The sequence below is a fragment of the Rhincodon typus genome, chromosome 8, assembly GCF_021869965.1.
Source record: "Rhincodon typus isolate 14 chromosome 8, sRhiTyp1.1, whole genome shotgun sequence".
Taxonomy (NCBI): Eukaryota; Metazoa; Chordata; class Chondrichthyes; order Orectolobiformes; family Rhincodontidae; genus Rhincodon; species Rhincodon typus.
The window spans coordinates 35,643,325-35,661,578 of record NC_063339.1 but is presented as its reverse complement, the minus strand read 5'-3'; the positions used below and the strand labels follow the sequence as shown (position 1 = coordinate 35,661,578).

Sequence of the window (18,254 nt, the reverse complement as noted above, 5' to 3'; positions counted from 1 at the left end):
GTGGATTGGCCATTCTAAATTGCCCATAGTGTTCAGGGATGTGTAGATTAGGGGGATGGGTCTGGGTGGGATGCTCCAAGGGTCGATGTGGACTTGTTGGGCCAAAGGGCCTGTTTCCACACTGTAGGGATTCCATGATCTTTTAAATGTTGTAACTGTACCTACATCCACCACTTTCTCTAAAAAATCATTCTACACACAAACCACTCTGTGTAAAAAAAAATTGTCCCTCATGTCCTTTTTAAATCTTTCTCCTCTCCCCTAACAAATATGCCCCCTAGCCTTGAAATCCCCCAAAGGCCCATATTACTATCCAGTAGTGGCGCTGCTATGCCATGCTATTTTCAACAGTGGTCAAGATTTTTTTTTTGTTTTACATGTTTGTTTTTGGCAGAAAAGTAAGAAAAACAAAATAATAATAGAAGCCTACTATCTATCCGGTTTAGGAATTACAGAGCTCGAAGATTCTGAGGGGGCTGTCCATGAATCACAAAAGGTGTCTATGCAAATGCAGCACGCAAATAGAGAAGCTAATAGAATGTTCTGGTTTATTAAAAGAGGAGTTGAATAAAAAGTACAGGGAGGTTCTGTAATGTAAGGCACTGATGAGACCACATTTAGAATATAGTGCACAACATTGATCTCCTTATATAAGATGATACCAAAATGCATTAGAGACAGTTCAGAGAAGGTTTACTAGACTAATACCTGTAATGGGTAGGTTGTCTTATAAAGTTAAGTTTTGGACAGACTAGTCTTGTGTCTGTTCTCTTACTTCAACAGAAGATGTGATTGAATCATTGGTTGAGGGATGTTGACAGGCTAGATATGGAAAGAACGTTTCCGTATGTGATAGGATCTTGAACTGGGGGTCACTGTTTAAAAATGAGAGTTAACCATTTAAGACAGAGATGAAGAGATGGGATCCTCCTGGAAAAAAGACCTAACTCTTTGGAGCTATCACAGAAGGTGGTGAAACAGTCTTCAAATGTTTTTAAAGCAGAGGTAGATAGATTCATGATAAGCAAGGAAGGAATAGGGTATCAGGGGAGCTAAATTGTGTAGCTCTCGGGCTAGAATGGAAACTGAGGAGCAGTTCACAAAGGACATTTCCCCTAATATCTAAGCAGAAATCTAGAGCAACAGTTGCCGTATTAAGCCTGTAAACCTATCTACAAATACTATATCATTTATTCCTTCATATATTGTACAAAAATCTGAGAGAGAATCATGGCTCAAAAACATCTTTGTATAAATAAAATATTTGCCAAGTTTCACAGGAGAGTTATAGAGCCATCCTATAGAACAACCAATCACACATTCTTCCCAGTTGTGTCCTTTTTTTTCTGTAATTCATTGGGCCAAAATCCAAGGATGTTGACTGTGGATTTTGATGACTGTTTTGCACTACTCTCCCGGGTGATAGAAGTACCTTTGGTATCATTTCAAAACAGGAGTACTTTCTTTCAAATATTTGTGGAGCATTTTGTTTTAAAAATAAGTGGTTAAATTTGAAAAGAAAGTGGAATGGGCTCACTCAACAATCTAAGCACCACTTCAGTGGAACAAGTGTTTAATACAGGAACAATAAACTGAAAAATCTTATGGTTTATCTAATTTCCTTTATGGCATGTCTTGTGGTGTAGTGGGCCGGGAACTTGGGTTTGACGACTTGCTTGCCCTGGAGGGTAGGTTTGTATTGTGGACAAGGAAGTTGATTTTCAGTTTATAAATCCTTCCAATATTCCTGATGGCAGATGGTAAGCATCCGAGAGTTTCCTAGTCAACCCCACCCTGCAGAAGACAATGGCAAATCAGTACAATGTTTCTCCCATAAACACTGACCAACACAATGGAAATACTTGGCCCCAGCCTTAACAATGATGAGAGAAAAGTCAGATTGACATTAATGGCTTCATCTGATGCAATAAGGAGCTTATTCTTTTTTAGTAAAGATGATGACAGATTACATTGACATTTTTAACTGCACAAAGACAAAAGCTGGACACTAGGTTTATAACTTTTAAAATTTTCTGTCAGGGTGTGTGAAAACAGGGTCAGGAATCACAAAACTACTCAGGGAAGTAAAAAGATTAAAATAGCACATTTTTCATGAAGCATTAATCATGATTTTATTTTAACCATTGTTTAAAAACATTAGTTCAACATAAAATGTATTTAGAACACACAAAGTCTGTGTGTATCTGTCTCTTTGATCACTGATCTGTATCTGAGGATAAGGGATCATAAACAGATAAATAATTATGTCTCATTGTAGGTAGCCATATGCATTTGATAAAATTTACATCAAATAGTCAAACATAATTAAAGCAATGCTAAAATGTCTGTTCATGGTTCAAAGGAACAGCCTCACTGCTTAGCCTCTGCATTAGCTTGAATCAAGAAGGTAATAAATGTCTGGTGTCCTTCCCTGTTGGAAGGAGACATTTGTCTTTGTTAGTCTGACAATTTAATCATAAAAGAATATGAATATGGACTGAGTCTGACCATCAGAAGAATTAAAGTCAGTTAGCTGACATCCAATCCTGATAATCCAGCTTCAAGATTAGAAGGATTCATTATAGCCATTGTAGGATAAATGAAAAGTTAACCCAGTTTCTGTCAGTTTAGTAAACCAATCAAAAAATGTCTTTTGCTGCTCCTCCTTCTGACTTTCCAAATTAGCATGTCATTCAGTTTATTTTTTTCCATTGTCGCTATCAATCTGTTGATGTTTTCTTTCCTTTCCATGGCCAAATAATTAGTGAAAGTTGGATTCTCTTAAGTTATCGCTTTTTTCCTTCCTTATTCAAAGTTAATGTGAATGGTGCCATGTATGCATGGCGAAGGTGCACACTTTTCACTGTATTTTTATATTGAATACACGTGACAATAAATGACTCAATTCATTGTGTTAACTTCAATTTCTTAGTTCGATCTAACATTCAATTAAGTGAATTAGTCAGACTGGAAGAGAATATTTACCGTCAGACAGAAAGTAAACAGCATACTGCATGTTCACGAGCTGTACTTGGCAATGGCGAGATAGAGTTTCTGATAGGCAGCTGCTTAGCTGAACTGATGTCAGTGGATTGAAAATCAAAATGTTAAGACATTTTAAAAATATTTTGGAACAAAAAACCTTTATATATCATTGAATGTCCTAACCATTCTCATTGCTGAGACTTTAACTGAAAATGAAATTAATAAAATTTTCTACAGTTATGGTTGACGTATAAATTTCCCTCAGATGATTGGTCAGTGAAGAGGTAAAATGATTTTTTGCAAGTTCCCTTGGATTTTAGAATATTAAAGACAGACAAACGTGCAAGAAAGTTTTAACAATTTTCCTCGTTAAAGGCTGGATTAATGATATTGGTTCCAGACTGATATGGAACAATATTTATTGTTTGTTCTCCAGAACAGATGCCATTAGAATCCTACAAAAGCAAAAAGAAGTTAGTCTGGATCAGGCTATCCATGTACATGTTGCCTATTATCATTGGACTGCTGAATAAAAGTTGACATGTCCATTTCTAATGTAAAATATATATCATACATTGCAGGTTTGAGCCCTGGACATACCTTCCAATTGCCTTAGTTCAGATGGTTTCAAAACCTCTGATAATATTCTACATTTGTAAAATGAAAAACCAACATCAAGTTGAGTTATCCCTAACCCTAATGCAACTGGGTCATAGGCCGGATGGCACCACTCTCCTGATCCTCGGCTATGCTAGATACTGTGGCAAAGACAAGGGACAGCAATCTATACTGTCACATTTTGTCACATTTATTGCAGGAGATTGGACTACAGCAATAAAGAAGTCTACTGTAATTGTACAGGTCTTTGGTGAGACCACATGTGATGTACTGTGCATAGATTTGGTCTCCCTACCTAACGAGTGATATGTTTGTATTGGCGGCAGTACAGTGAATATTCACCAGTTTAGTCCCTGGCTTGAGATAGGTACCCATGATAAGAGGCTGAATAAATTGGGGAATATGCTCTGGAAGGTGATCTCAGTGAAACCTACAAAACTCTGAAAAGTAGAAGCTGAGAGGTTATGTTCCCTGGAAGGGAATCTGGAACATGTGCGCACAGTTGCAACTTAAGGACCATTTAGAACAGAGATGATTGTGCGACTGTGGAACTCTGCCTCAAAAGGTTGTGGAGGCAGGGTCAATGAATATCTTTAAGGTGGAGATAGATAGATTCCCTTCCTAACAAGAAATTAAGGTTAGAGGGGAGAGATGGGAATGTGGAATTCAGAATGCCAAGAGATAACCCATGATCTTATTCATCGGTGAATCAGATTTGAAGGGCTGAATGGCATACTTCAGTTCTAATTTGTATGTTCATACAATCTTACAGCACAAGAACAGGCCATTCTACCCATTTTACCTGTGCTGGCTCTTTTAAAGAGCTGTCCAATTTAGTCCCACGTTCTAAATCATACAAATTTATTAACTTCAAGTACATGTCCAGTCGTCTATCAAAGTTCTCCTATAGAATCTGTTTGTATTGAAATGCAATCACTTACACATGTCCTTTTTGATCTGCTGTAGTCATGTGGCCTCTACCATGAGGCACACGTATTCTACAGGGCCCTCAATGAAGACACTGTGCAGATAAGAGCTGTCTGGTGAGCCTGGACAGAATCCAATACCACCAGTGCATTCCAGATCTTGGTAGTTCTCAGTTTTGAAAAGGTTCTCATTTCCCCTTTACCTCTGATGCCAATTATTTTAACGACATCATCAGTGTTTATTAGCCAGTTTGTCAGAAGAAATAGTTTCTCTCAACTTGCTCTGTCAAAACCCCTCACAATTTTGAAAATTTCTCAATAAATTTCCCTCTGACCATCTCAGCTTGAAAGGGACCAATCCCATTTTCTCGAATCTCTCCATGTAACTGAAATCCCACATCCCTCGTGTGGTCCTGGTGAATGTTTGTACATCTCCAAAGTCTTGAAAACTTTGGGCGTACAAGGAAAATGTCTGAACTATGGAATCACTCATTAACAGCAAAAAAAGCATTCAATTTCATGTATCAGCTTTATTGGATAGTTCAAAATGCTAGGGCAGTTAAGAACAATGTCTCCAATTGTGGCTCACTTCATAACAGACAAGGGTTAAACTCTTAAGATGAACTATCGTGGGATCATACTGTACAGATGAGGCCCTTCAGCCCATCAAGTATGTACGACTACATGTATTACTACTTATATTAGTGCCACTTTCCCACACTAGGCCTATAGCTTTGAATGTTAGACACTTCAAGTGTTTGTGCAAGTACTTTTTAAAGGTTCTGAGGCTTTCCATCTCAACTACTCCCCCAGACAGTGCATTCCAGACCTCTACCACCTTCTGGGTTTTCCTCAAATACCCTCTTAAACCTCCTGGCTTTCACTTTAAAATTATGCTACTTTATGGTTCTTGATTGTGCTCCTTTGTTATTGACATTTCAAATAAGAGAACAGCTGCTTTCTATTCATCCTCATAATCTTCTACAACTGAATCAGATCTCCCCCCTCAACTTTCTTTGCTCTGAAGAAAACAACCTGAGCTTGTCCAGCCTCTCTTCAAAGCTGAAATCCTCAATCCCAGACAACATCTTGGTCAACATCTCCTTTTCACCCCTGTCCAATGTAATCACATCCTTCCTATAGTGTGGTGACCAAAACATAGAACATTACAGCGCAGTACAGGCCCTTCAGCCCTCGATGTTGCGCCGACCTGTGAAACCAATCTGAAGCCCATCTAACCTACACTATTCTATTATCATCCATATGTTTATCCAATGACCATTTAAATGCCCTTAAAGTTGGTGAGTCAACTATTTTTGCAGGCAAGGCATTCCACGCCCTTACTACTCTCTGAGTAAAGAACCTACCTCTGACATCTGTCCTATATCTATCACCCCTCAATTTAAAGCTATGTCCCCTCGTGCTAGCCATCACCATCCGAGGAAAAAGGCTCCCACTGTCCACCCTATCTAATCCTCTGATCATCTTGTATGTCTCTATCAAGTCACCTCTTAACCTTCTTCTCTCTAACGAAAACAGCCTCAAGACCCTCAGCCTTTCCTCATAAGACCTTCCCTCCATACCAGGCAACATCCTGGTAAATCTCCTCTCCACCCTTTCCAATGCTTCCACATCCTTCCTATAATACAGTGACCAGAACTGTATGCAATACTCCAAGTGCGGCCGCACCACAGTTTTGTACAGCTGCAACATGACCTCATGGCTCCGAAATTCAATCCCTCTACCAATAAAACCTAACATACTGTACGCCTTCTTAACAACGCTATCAACCTGGGTGGCAACTTTCAGTGATCTATGCACATGGACACCGAGATCTTTCTGCTCATCCACACTACCAAGAATCTTACCATTAGCCCAGTACTCTGTATTCCTGTTACTCCTTCCAAAGTGAATCACCTCACACTTTTCCGCATTAAACTCCATTTGCCACCTCTCAGCCCAACTCTGCAGCTTATCTATGTCCCTCTGTAACCTGCAACATCCTTCCGCACTATCCACAACTCCACCGACTTTGGTGTCATCCGCAAATTTACTAACCCATCCTTCTACGCCCTCATCCAGGTCATTTATAAAAATGACAAACAGCAGTGGCCCCAAAACAGATCCTTGAGGTACACCACTAGTAACTGAACTCCAGGATGAACATTTCCCATCAACCACCACCCTCTGTCTTCTTACAGCTAGCCAATTTCTGATCCAAACTGCTAAATCACCCTCAATCCCATGCCTCCGTATTTTCTGCAATAGCCTACCATGGGGAACCTTATCAAACGCTTTACTGAAATCCATATACACCACATCAACCGCTTTACCCTCATCCACCTGTTTGGTCACCTTCTGCACACAGTACTCCAGCTGTGGCCTAACCAAAGTTCTGTTTGGGTCCATGGTCTTATAATCTATGCCATGACTGGTAAAGGCAAATGCTCTATATGCTTTCCTAACAACCCTACTAACCTGGCATGCCATCTTGAGGGACAAGCACCTCAAGGTCCCTCTGTTCCTGAGATTCCTAACACCCTGCCATTCATTGAGTACTCCCTTGTCTGGTTCCTTCTTCCAAAATTCATTATTGTATATTTATCAGGTTTTATCATATTTAATTTCCATCTGCCATTGATCTGTTCACCTGACCAATCTGTTTATATCCTCCTGTAACCTAACACCTTCCTGCTCACTGTCACCCACCCAGCTCATTTTTTTGTGTAATCCACTTACTTATTATCTCTCCCAAATTCTCACCTACATCATTTATAAATATCATGCAAACACACTCTCCACTGCAGGTGTTGCTGGGATACATTTTGTCAGGCAGTCACCTTCTGAGACCTTTTTTTTATATTAAATAGAGTCATACAGAATGGAAACAGGCCCTTTGGCCCAACTTGTCCATGCTGACCAGGTTTCAAAGAATCATAGAATCCCTACAGTGTGGAAACAGGCCAGTCGGCCCAACAAGTCCATTCCACCCCTCCAAAGAGCATCCCACCCAGACCCATTCCCCTACCCCTGCATTTCCCATTCTAACCCACCTAACCTAAACATCCCTGAACACTACGGGAAATTTAGCATGGCCAATCCACCCAGCCTGCACATCTTTGGGCTGTGGGAGGAAACCGGAGCACCCGGAGGAAACCCACGCAGACACAGGGAGAATGTGCAAACTCTACACAGACAGTCGCCCGAGGGTGGGATCAAACCCGGGTCTCTGGCGCTGTGAGGCAGCAGTGCTATGTCACTTTATAAACAACATTTGTGTTACTTTTAGTTTTGCCTGTAAGTATTAGTTTTTCGGAAGAAAATATATAGTGATGATTTTAAACAGAACAGGATGTCTGTGGGCTTAGGGTGACCACAGTGTGACACTCATCACCTTCTCATTGACCCTGCATGGCCCCCTATTTAATGAACAAACTTTGTAATGTCCTTGTCTCAGGCAAACAAGGAGCTCATTGAAGTTCAAAAGTTGGGAATTGATAATGTTAATAATATTAGATTAAATCATGTGGTTCATGGCATACTGGTAATCTGTAAAGACCCTTGGCCTGATCCAAAAGGTTCATTCACACACAACATCATGGCTGAGGCCGCAAAAGAGGAAAGACAAGAATCATTATCTACACCAGTTGCTTGACATCATAAAACCAGAACAACTCCCTTCGTGGAGTACAAGGCATTAGAAGTGAAAGCAATAACAATGTCACTTTATAAACGACATTTATGTTACTTTAAGATTTGCCTGTAAGTATTAGCTTTTCAGAAGAAAATATATTGTGATGGTTTTACTAAAATTTCAGAAAGTTTCAAGATAAACATGGTCTCCTTAGTATTAATATTTATAATGGGAAAATGTCTATAAATTGGTTTCTGGCATGAATTATTAATTTACATAGATAATTAATTTTGAAAAATGTGTCACATTTAGTCATGAAAAAGCAATGAATTAGGTCTCATTAAATTCTGATGAGTTTTTGCCGTAGCAAGTGAAAATGGATGGGATAGGATCAGTAAAGGGTCTTTCTGATCTTTTCCCCCCTGCCTAAACAATCCACAGATGAAGAGGTTTGACAACCACTTAATTAGTTGAGAGGTGCAGGCTATGCAATGGAAGCCCAGCTACAAGCCTATGATATAGGAAGGATGTGAACTCACTGGGGAGATTGTAGAAAAGGTTTACAAGAATGGAACCAACATTGAGACATTTTAGTTATGAGGAAAGATTGGAGAAGTTGGGACTCTTTCCTTTGGAAAGAGGAAGTTTGCAAAATCACGAGGACTCTTTACAGACTGGATTGGAGAGAACCTGTCATTGAGAAAATTCTTTTTCACTCAGCAAGTAGTTCCGGTATGGAATGCATTTCCTGGAAGTGTAGTGGAGGTCGGTCCAATTGAGGCAATCAAGAGGGCACTGAACGATTAATTAAATAGACACAATGTGCAGGGTTACAGGAAGAAAAGAAGATTCATCCAAAGATGAGATAATAAGGTGTAGAGCTGGATGAACACAGCAGGCCAAGCAGCATCAGAGGAGCAGGAAGGCTGACGTTTCGGGCCTAGACCCTTCTTCAGAAATGGGGGAGGGGAAGGGGGATCTGAAATAAATAGGGAGAGAGGGGGAGGCAGATAGAAGATGGATAGAGGAGAAGATAGGTGGAGAGGAGACAGACAGGTCAAAGAGGCAGGGATGGAGCCAGTCAGCAGTTTAGGTGATTGGTCATGGGCAAAGCAGGGTTACAGGGATAAGGTAGGGGGGTGAGTCTGGGTCAGCTGCTCTTTTGATGGTCAGTTTGGACTCAGTGGGCTGAATGGCCTGCTTCCACACAGTAAGGATTTTATGATCCTATGAAATTAAAATATTCGGAGAGCTGGAGCAGACATGATAGGCCAAATGGCCATATTTTGCACTGTCACAATTATGTCATTCTGTAATATCTAATTTCTTGTCAGGCAAGAAGTGCAGGAGCCCCTTAAGCTCCCACACGGAAAGCTTGGACTTTATTTGCACGGAGATTTCTTCCACACTTCCCAACAACAAACTGCACTTTCTGATCTTTTGTAATGATCTCTTGGTGTAGCCTCCTGCCTCATATTCTGAGGAAATTCACCACTTAAACACTAGCTTGAAACAAATACATGCAAAGACTGAGCCTGTTAACACACTAACTGTGTCCCTTGAGACCTTATTTGCTTAATGCTTCGAGTATCATTCAAATATCCTTTACTATTCACAACAGAAAGAATCAGACTTTAAGGACTTACATGCGGCAGGTTGGATAGTGAACCAAATATCACATTGCTGAATCCATTGTCAATAGTTACTTCATGGTCAAAAGTAAAATAGTTTTTCAAATAGATGAGACATAATGGAACGTTGACTCTATAGAAGAATCATCAGAGACTGTTAGTTATTGCTTTAAGACACAAGCTGCTGGAAACAGCCTTTGTGCTGCTGGTTCCTGACTCTTGAGGCTTGCACAAAAGCTAACAGCCCAATGCTGAACATTTTGAGCTTTTAAACATTGGCTACTAAGAAGGTTTTTTTTTCCAATATTGGGCTTACCTAGTTCTGATCTGACTGGGCCCTGTTAATGTATTGTTCTGTTGCCAGTGAAATCCATCAATGATTTTATGGCAATTGGATATAGATGGAAGCAGAGATTTGAGCTGCTTCATTGTGCACAATGCATGCCCATCAGCCAAACATGTCACAGCAAGAAGCCAACTGCTGTATTTGGATATACGTTGGTGCATCTAGATTGGTCCCCATCAATTGTGCTCTGGTAAAGAAGCAGTGACTAGTATCAACTCTCTTTTTCACGAGGGGACAGAAGAGCTTGCAAAAATCTCTAATTTCCCTCCAATGAGATAAGACTACATTGGAAAAACAATCCTTCATCAGTGTTCAATGTCTAAGTTTTGCAATTAAAGGACTTCATTGCTCAGACCTTTGAGTATCGAAGTTGGGATGTCATGTTGAGGTTGTACAGGACGTTGGTGGGACCTCTTGTGGAGTACTTTGCGCAATTCAGGTTACCCTGCTACATGAAGGATATATTTAATTGGAGAGTGTTCAGAAAAGGTATACCAGGGTGTTGCCAGAAATGGAGGTTTTGAGTTATGAAAATAGACTGTACAGGCTGGGACATTTTTCATTGTAGCATAGGAAGTTGTGGGGTAATCTTACTGAGGTTTATAAAATCATGGGCGACAAACATAAGATGAATAGCAAGGGTATTTACCCTAGAGTGGGGGCGTTCAAAACTAGGGGACATATTTTTAAGGTGAGAGGAAGAAGTTTTAGAAAGGCTATGAGGAGCAATGTTTTTACACAGAGAGTGGTTCATTCGTGGAATGAACTGCCAGAGGAAGTGATGGATGCAAGTACAGTTCCAACAATTAAAAGACATTTGGATAAGTACATGAATAGGAAAGGTTTGGAAGGATATATGCTAAATGCAAAGCGGGACTAGTTTATTTTGGGAAACTTGGTCAGTTGGGGCTAGTTGGACCTAAGGGTCTGTTTCCAAGCTATATTAATCTGTGGCTCTATGACTGTGGAGTACAATCAAGCAAATCAGTAAACAATGGCGATGGGGTTACCGTGATGGGACCAATTTCATTTTTCCCTACACCCTAATTGGCCAGCTGCCAGATTGAAACCCTATTAAAGTGGGAGTTTTTATTTGAATTGGTCTGCCAGTTTTTCAAAATTTTTAGATCCATCCTCTTTAAAATTGTTTGCAAATAGCAGCATGTAAACCACGCAGGATGCACCAGACAGTATTTTAACAATGTGAGCATATTAATTTATCCCCAAAACCACCCAGTTCATTTTGAATAGCATTACAATCAGTACAGGCACTGATTAGAACATATTCTACTCCTAAAACAAGTCTCCATAATCGAGGATCATCCTAAAAGTAACAAGGTTGAAAGAATTCTGATTAAGACGAAAGTCCTCATGTTTGAAAGTTGCCATATTTGTTAATTATTGGAACTCAAGGCTGTGAGTGCTTAAACTTAACACAGAGCTTTAAGGCACCATCAAGTTATCCAGAAGCAGGAGAATTCAAGGCAAATGAGTGATGGACACATTTGGAGAAGAGTTTGCTTGGACAAACTGTGCACACTGAATTTTCATATCGGCCTGTGAACATCAATAATGTATATACATTTAGTACCTACACAGTCAGGCATTCAAACAACTGTAAGCCCCTTCCCCTAACATTACCCTCCAGTGCAACCATCAGGGCTTACCTTTTAGAAAATACTACTTTTCTGTGAACATAAATAGCAGAAAAATCCATCTACTTTCCACTAGTTTGGTCTCAGAGGTGTAAATTTTACCCCAAAGGTGGTAACATTCAGAAGTTTTTGAGTACTTTGTTAAAATCAACCTAATAGGGACAGCACAGTACTTTTTTCCCCGAATTCGAATTGAACATTTGTAAATTTCTGCTATTCCACAAGAATTTCATTTCACCTCATTCTTCCTGAAACGATGAGGAATATCAAGCTTCCACTTAACAGGACAGCAATGACAACACCAGCCACCATCGCAACTGTCTCTCCATCATTCATGGTTCTTCCACCCTGTTGTTCACTGTTAGTGCTTTCCTGGAGTTCAGCGTTTGTAATTCCCAATATGTCACCTGCATTAAAACACATCAGGCAGTCAGAACGTTACAAAAACAAAGTTGCTGGAAAAGCTCAGCATGTCTGGCAGCATCTGTGAAGGAGAAAACAGTTAATGTTTCAGGTCCGGTGACCCTTCCTCAGAACACTCAGAACGTTATTTCGTTTTCAAACTGGATTGTTCCTTTTTGACAATAAGCTTCAGCATTTCGGGAGCGTGGTGTGAAATGTAATTCACTGCAATATATTTTGAAAGGTTACAATCTTTGTTTTTCCACAACAATGATTGAAGGACAAAAACAGTTCTTAAATTTGTGGAGTATTCAGGTTCATTAAAATAAAGTCAGGTGATGAGATGAAGCTGGTAATTGAGAGTGGGGATCATAAAGTCTGATTAATTTGGGCCTGTTTGTAACAATGGCACAAACTTTGAGCTGCCTGTTAATTTGAATGAAAACAATGTGCAGTACAAAAATAAGTACACAGCACAATGGCTTCCCAGCTCAGCAGGACACTGAGTTTATGTGTGCCCAGCACTGGTTACAGGGATGTGGCAGAGTGAGTGCTGCTGGTATGAAGGAGAATAGAGGGATAACAGGGAGCAAAGTTGAGGGTTTGGTGGCATAAGAATGATGTGGAAAACTGGGCCAATGTTCCAGCAAAAGAAGGCAGGCCCTCTAGCCAGTCTACCTTGGCATCCATACTCTTTTGATATTGCCTCAGGAGTCAGGAAACCCAAAGATTTTGCCCTCTGAAAGAAGTGATTGGACAAAGTGTCAGATATAAGCAGACATGGCGCACCACAGTGGCTCAATGGTTAGCACTGCTGCCTGTCAGAGCCAGGGGCCCAGGTCCAATTCCACCCTCGGGCCTTGAATTCTCCTGCTTTTGGATAACTTGATAGGTTTCCTCCGGGTTCTCCAGTTTCCTCCCACAGTCCAAAGATGTGCGGGTTAGGTGGATTGGACATGGGAAATTACCCATAGTGTCCAGGGATGTGTAGGTTACGTGGATTGGCCATGCGGAATGCAGGGTAGAGGGAGTGGGTCTAGTTAGGATGCTATTCGGAGGGTTGGTGTGGACTTGATGGGCCAAATGGCCTGCTTCCATACTGTAGGGACTCTATGATTCTATGATTCATGTGATGAGCTCAGGTTTCCAAAGCTGGGGTATATACTGACTCACATTTCCTAATTTAAGCTAAAAAGTCCAGCTTCATATCTTTAGAAGCCAACCACTAACCTCATGCAATGCTGAATTCACTAATCCCTCCTTCAAATTGCTTACCAACACTTTAAAAAATTTATTGCCAAACTTTACCTGCGCATATTTTGACTGCAACAAGTCTCACATTCACCCCTTAAAGCTTACATACAGTGCCCAACTATGCACCTTGGAAGGCATAAGACCGAAACATTGCACTACAATCATTGACACTTCCCTCTCAACTTCATGACAGGCCAGTAGATAACCAGTGGTGGCAGCAGCTAACTAGCAAAGGTCAGGCATGCCCCTCCGTACCAATTCCAATGGGTTGGACTGTGCTGGCAATCATCTATTTAGCTGGCAATGTAGTGTAGCAAAACCACAGAGATCGAAGAATAAGTTCCTACTTGAAAAATCTTTTTATATCCCACTTCTCAGTTATCCAGTGATCTCTCTGATAATAAAACTGCAAATGGTGTAAAAACACAAATTTTGCTGTACCCCTCCCCAGCTCAGCCTTACCTTACCCTTGTGCCTTTATTCTTTCGAATACCCAAGAACTCCAACCTGGTCAGGAACAGGTGCAGGGAGCTTAATATCTCAGTAAAAGCCAAGACTGATGAAAAAGAACCACCTTTACTGTATCTGTCACTCTCAGACAGCAGCTCAGATACTGGCAGTGTACAAACTCGCTGTGCTATTACGGTCAAAAAGCACAGAAAAATCCAGCTGTAACTTGGCACAGATCTTCATGCAGAGCTCAGAGAGCATCCTGCCAGAGTGGAAATGGTGACCCACTATGAGAAGATCTGCAGACCATGATACAGTGTCTGGTAGTCACTGTCTCAGCTGCCATTACAGTGCAAGCAAAAACCACGCACAATCTGTGTGCAGCAGTGGACACAGATGCTAACTTCAGCTTGTTCCCCTGTAAACCTAACTTGGGTGCCATCTAAGTTCTGGTACCATCATGGCTGTGACTACCTATGTTCAAGGGGGGCTTATAGAATCTCACAACAGCCCAACAATCAGTTTTCCAGTAGCTAGCAAGAGTTTTGAAGAGCCATCTATTGAGCAGGATACTAGTGCAGGAATCTGCTATCCCGTCTCTCTCGCTCTCTCTCTCTCTCTCTCTCCGTGTCTGTTACCATTTAGCCCAAAATGCTGTTAGCCATGCCATCTAAAGCCTGGCTCTGAAGGCCCACTGTTGCTCAAAGCTACCTTTCAAAACTATTTTCCTAATCTCCCTAATGAAAGTGAGCAGCTTTCCATCACTCTCACTGCAGGGGTAACACTAGCATTCAAAAGGTAGACACCAAGAAAACACATGAGTGATTAGTTGAATTTTATATTGAATACTGTTGTGGTTAGTTGGCTCGCCGAGCTGGTTCGCTGTTGTTCTGCAGACATTTCATTACCCTGCTGGGTAACATCATCAGTGCAGCCTCCGATGAAGCGCTGTTGTGTTTTCCCGCCTGGTTTTTAAACTCTGGAGTCCGTTGAGCTGGATTACCTCACTTCTGGTTTTCCTTCGCAATGGAGTGTATATGGGGTCGAGTTCTGTGTGTTTGTTGATGGCTTTCTTCGTGGAGTACCAAGCTTCTAGGAACTCTCGTGCTTGTCTCCGCTTTGCTTGTTCCAGGACGAATTCGATTGGGACAACACCAAAATCCTGGGACAAGCAAAGCAGAGACAAGCACGGGAGTTCCTAAAAGCCTGGTACTCCACAAAGAAAGCCATCAACAAACACATTTTGGGATCGTGGTGTGAAATGTAATTCACTGCATCATATTTTGAGAGGTTACAATCTTTGTTTTTCCACAGCAATGATTGAAGGACAAAAAACAGTTCTTAAATTTGTGGAGTATTCAGGTTCATTAAAATAAAGTCAGGTGATTAGATGAAGCTGGTAATTAAGATTGGGAATCATAAAGTCTGATTAATTTGGGCCTGTTTGTAACAATGGCACAAACTTTGAGCTGCCTGTTAATTTGAATGAAAACAATGTGCAGTACAAAAATAAGTACACAGCACAATGGCTTCCCAGCTCAGCAGGACACTGAGTTTATGTGTGCCCAGCACTGGTTACAGGGATGTGGCAGCGTGAGTGCTGCTGGAATGAAGGAGAATAGAGGAATACATGGAGAGTAAAGTTGAAGGTTTGGTGGCATAAGAATGATGTGGAAAACTGGGCCAATGTTCCAGCAAAAGGAGGCTGACCCTCCAGAAAGTGCGCCCATGTAGCAATTTTGGCAGCAAATGTAGTCATAGTTGGTCATGACTAATGCCAGTGACCATCCCTGAACCTTCCTGTGAAGTGGGAGTACAAAACTTGTCTTGTGATAAAACTGCATACTGTGTAGTATACATTCCATATACACTCCACTACGAAGGAAAACCGGAAGTGAGATAATCCAGCTCAACAGACTCCAGCGTTTAAAAACCAGGCGTGAAAACACTACGGCGCTTCATCAGAGGCTGCACTGATGATGTTACCCAGCAGGGTATCGAAACGTCTGCGGAACAACAATGAACCAGCTCGGTGAGCCATCCAACCACAGCATCCACAACCCGAGCTACAAATCTACTCCAAAACCTTATGTTAAATACTAAATGGCCTGCTGGATAATGTTAGTCTTGAATGGTTGCTTTGTGGGGTCGTTTATTTTAACATTGTACACAAGAGGACAGCACGACAGTCTATAAGAGAGAGGTGGAGGTTTGACTCGTACAATGTGGATTTCAGGTTATTTTTAGTGGGACCATCATGCAATGAGACAATCAAAGACTGAGCTCCTGAGAACAGGGCGAGTTAGTTGTCTTCTCTTCCTCCTGCTCCCCCCGATCCCGCCCGCTCACTGTGTAAATGATGCATATCCAATCCTTGGTATGTTCACCTAACTGTGAAATAAAACAGTCCATTGATTTAAATCAAACCTTTACTCACTGATACGCAAGCTAAGTACTGTGGATACTGACAGAAGGTAATTTGATCCTAAACAGGATTGTTTTCCTCTGCAGATGCACTCAGATCTGCTGCATATTCCCAGCTTCTCTTGTTTTATTTTTCACATGACCATTTCCTTAGATGGCTATCAGAAAGAGTGAAGGATACAAATATCCAGTCCAGATCAACAGCGCAACACAGACACAACACAGAAACAGCACAGGTCAACTTCAGGATTTTCTCAAAGTATCCCAGAGCAGAATAATTTAATCATGTGGATATGTAGTTACCTTGGGAAGTGATAACCTCCATAACATCTTGTGCCAGTGCAGCTGCAAGCTTTCCTGTTGCTGACTCAGTCTCATTATCAATAAATACAATCTGAATATAAGGAGCAGCATCGGCCAGGACAGTTTTCTTTGAAGACTGCTTCTTGTAAACTTTTGTCACAGATGTGCGCACACCTTGGTATTTGTTCTAATAAACATGAAAACAAATTTTCAAGCTGCATTGAATAACAGACGTCTATGAAAATACACAGTATGCAGTTTTATCACAATACCAGTTTTGTTCTCCCACTTCACAAATAGGTTCAGGGATGGTCACTGGCATTAGTCATGACCAACAATGACTAAATTTGCTGCCAAAATTGCTACATGGGTACACTTTCTGCACAACCATTCCCTGCCGTTAAAATGTGATACTCTTGCATTGAAAAATAAACTTTATGATCTGGCTTTGATTACATCCACAGGGACAAGATATAAAATTATTAAATCGCTGATACAGCACTCAAAGTGCCTGGGCTTTTCAATAACACATGAGGAGGCAGCATGGAAACAGACAACAATAACAGTCAAACCATTTCCTTTACCATTTGCATTTCAATGACATCAACTTTATGCTCAAGTGTGTTGGCTGGAGACACACAGAAACTGACAGATACCTCTGCTCCTATGATGCTGCTTGGCCTGCTGTGTTCATCCAGCCCTGCACCTTGTTGTCTCGGATTCTCCAGCATCTGCAGTTCCTACTATCTCAGATACTTACCTCTGGTGCTTATAACTGAAGAAAGCACTCAGATAATAGTGTGTGGTGAAGGGTGCTTCAGGAATAGAAGAGTGAAAATCTCAGAGTATCAGGAGTCAAGCTTCACTGACTATCCATAAGCAAGTTGCAATCTTTAAAATTCAAGTGGAAGGTAACTGATCAAGTATGTAAGGACATGTCTTTTTACTTTTATGTCTTTAGATACTGTAGTCTACAATGAGAAAGAACAACTTTCTTTTTTAAGAAATAAATGAGTTTACCAAGATGGCTGCATAATTTCACAGCAAAGAATTTAATACCTGCTGTGAACTCTATTTCATATGGCAACATGATCCACAATGTGCAGGTGATCAGGAATCTGAAAGTTGTCTAACGGTGAAGCTGTTTGGTTCTTAGCCAACAGTTAGGAACTGGAAACAAGATACAGAAGCACTGCCACACAAAGAGAGAAAGAAGTGTATGTTGTTGTGCTCCCCAGCAGATTCTGCCTGTTCTCTGCAGTAAAAATACTCAGTTTAATCTTGAAGAAAACCAGTTACCCTTCCCGTAGCAGTTACAGTGAAATGTGACATTCGAGTTGATAAGTCGGAGACATTTTCCAAGTGAATTATTTGCTCTGTACTTCTTATAAATCAGCAGAAAACAACTGAACACTAAAGAAGTGTGTGTGTGTGTGCGTGTGTGAGTGAGAGAGAGAGAGAGTGTGTGAGTGAGAGTGTGTGTGTGAGAGTGTGTGTGTGAGAGTGTGTGTGTGAGAGTGTGTGTGTGAGAGTGTGTGTGTGAGAGTGTGTGTGTGAGAGTGTGTGTGTGAGAGTGTGTGTGTGAGAGTGTGTGTGTGAGAGTGTGTGTGTGAGAGTGTGTGTGTG

The 18,254-nt window shown here is 41.0% G+C and overlaps 1 protein-coding gene across 1 annotated transcript in view; it reads right to left on the bottom strand.

The window, feature by feature from the left end:
• Positions 1 to 2,240: 2,240 nt before the first annotated feature.
• amn (amnion associated transmembrane protein) overlaps positions 2,241 to 18,254 on the bottom strand; it is a 33,359-nt gene continuing 17,345 nt past the window's right edge. The window contains exons 9-12 of the mRNA XM_020514979.2: positions 16,629 to 16,815; positions 12,034 to 12,202; positions 9,810 to 9,927; positions 2,241 to 3,440 (exon numbers count right to left, since the gene is read on the bottom strand). Of these exons, the coding sequence (XP_020370568.2) occupies positions 3,339 to 3,440; positions 9,810 to 9,927; positions 12,034 to 12,202; positions 16,629 to 16,815 (576 nt within the window). The 3' untranslated portion in view covers positions 2,241 to 3,338. The remainder of the gene's footprint in view (positions 3,441 to 9,809; positions 9,928 to 12,033; positions 12,203 to 16,628; positions 16,816 to 18,254) is intronic.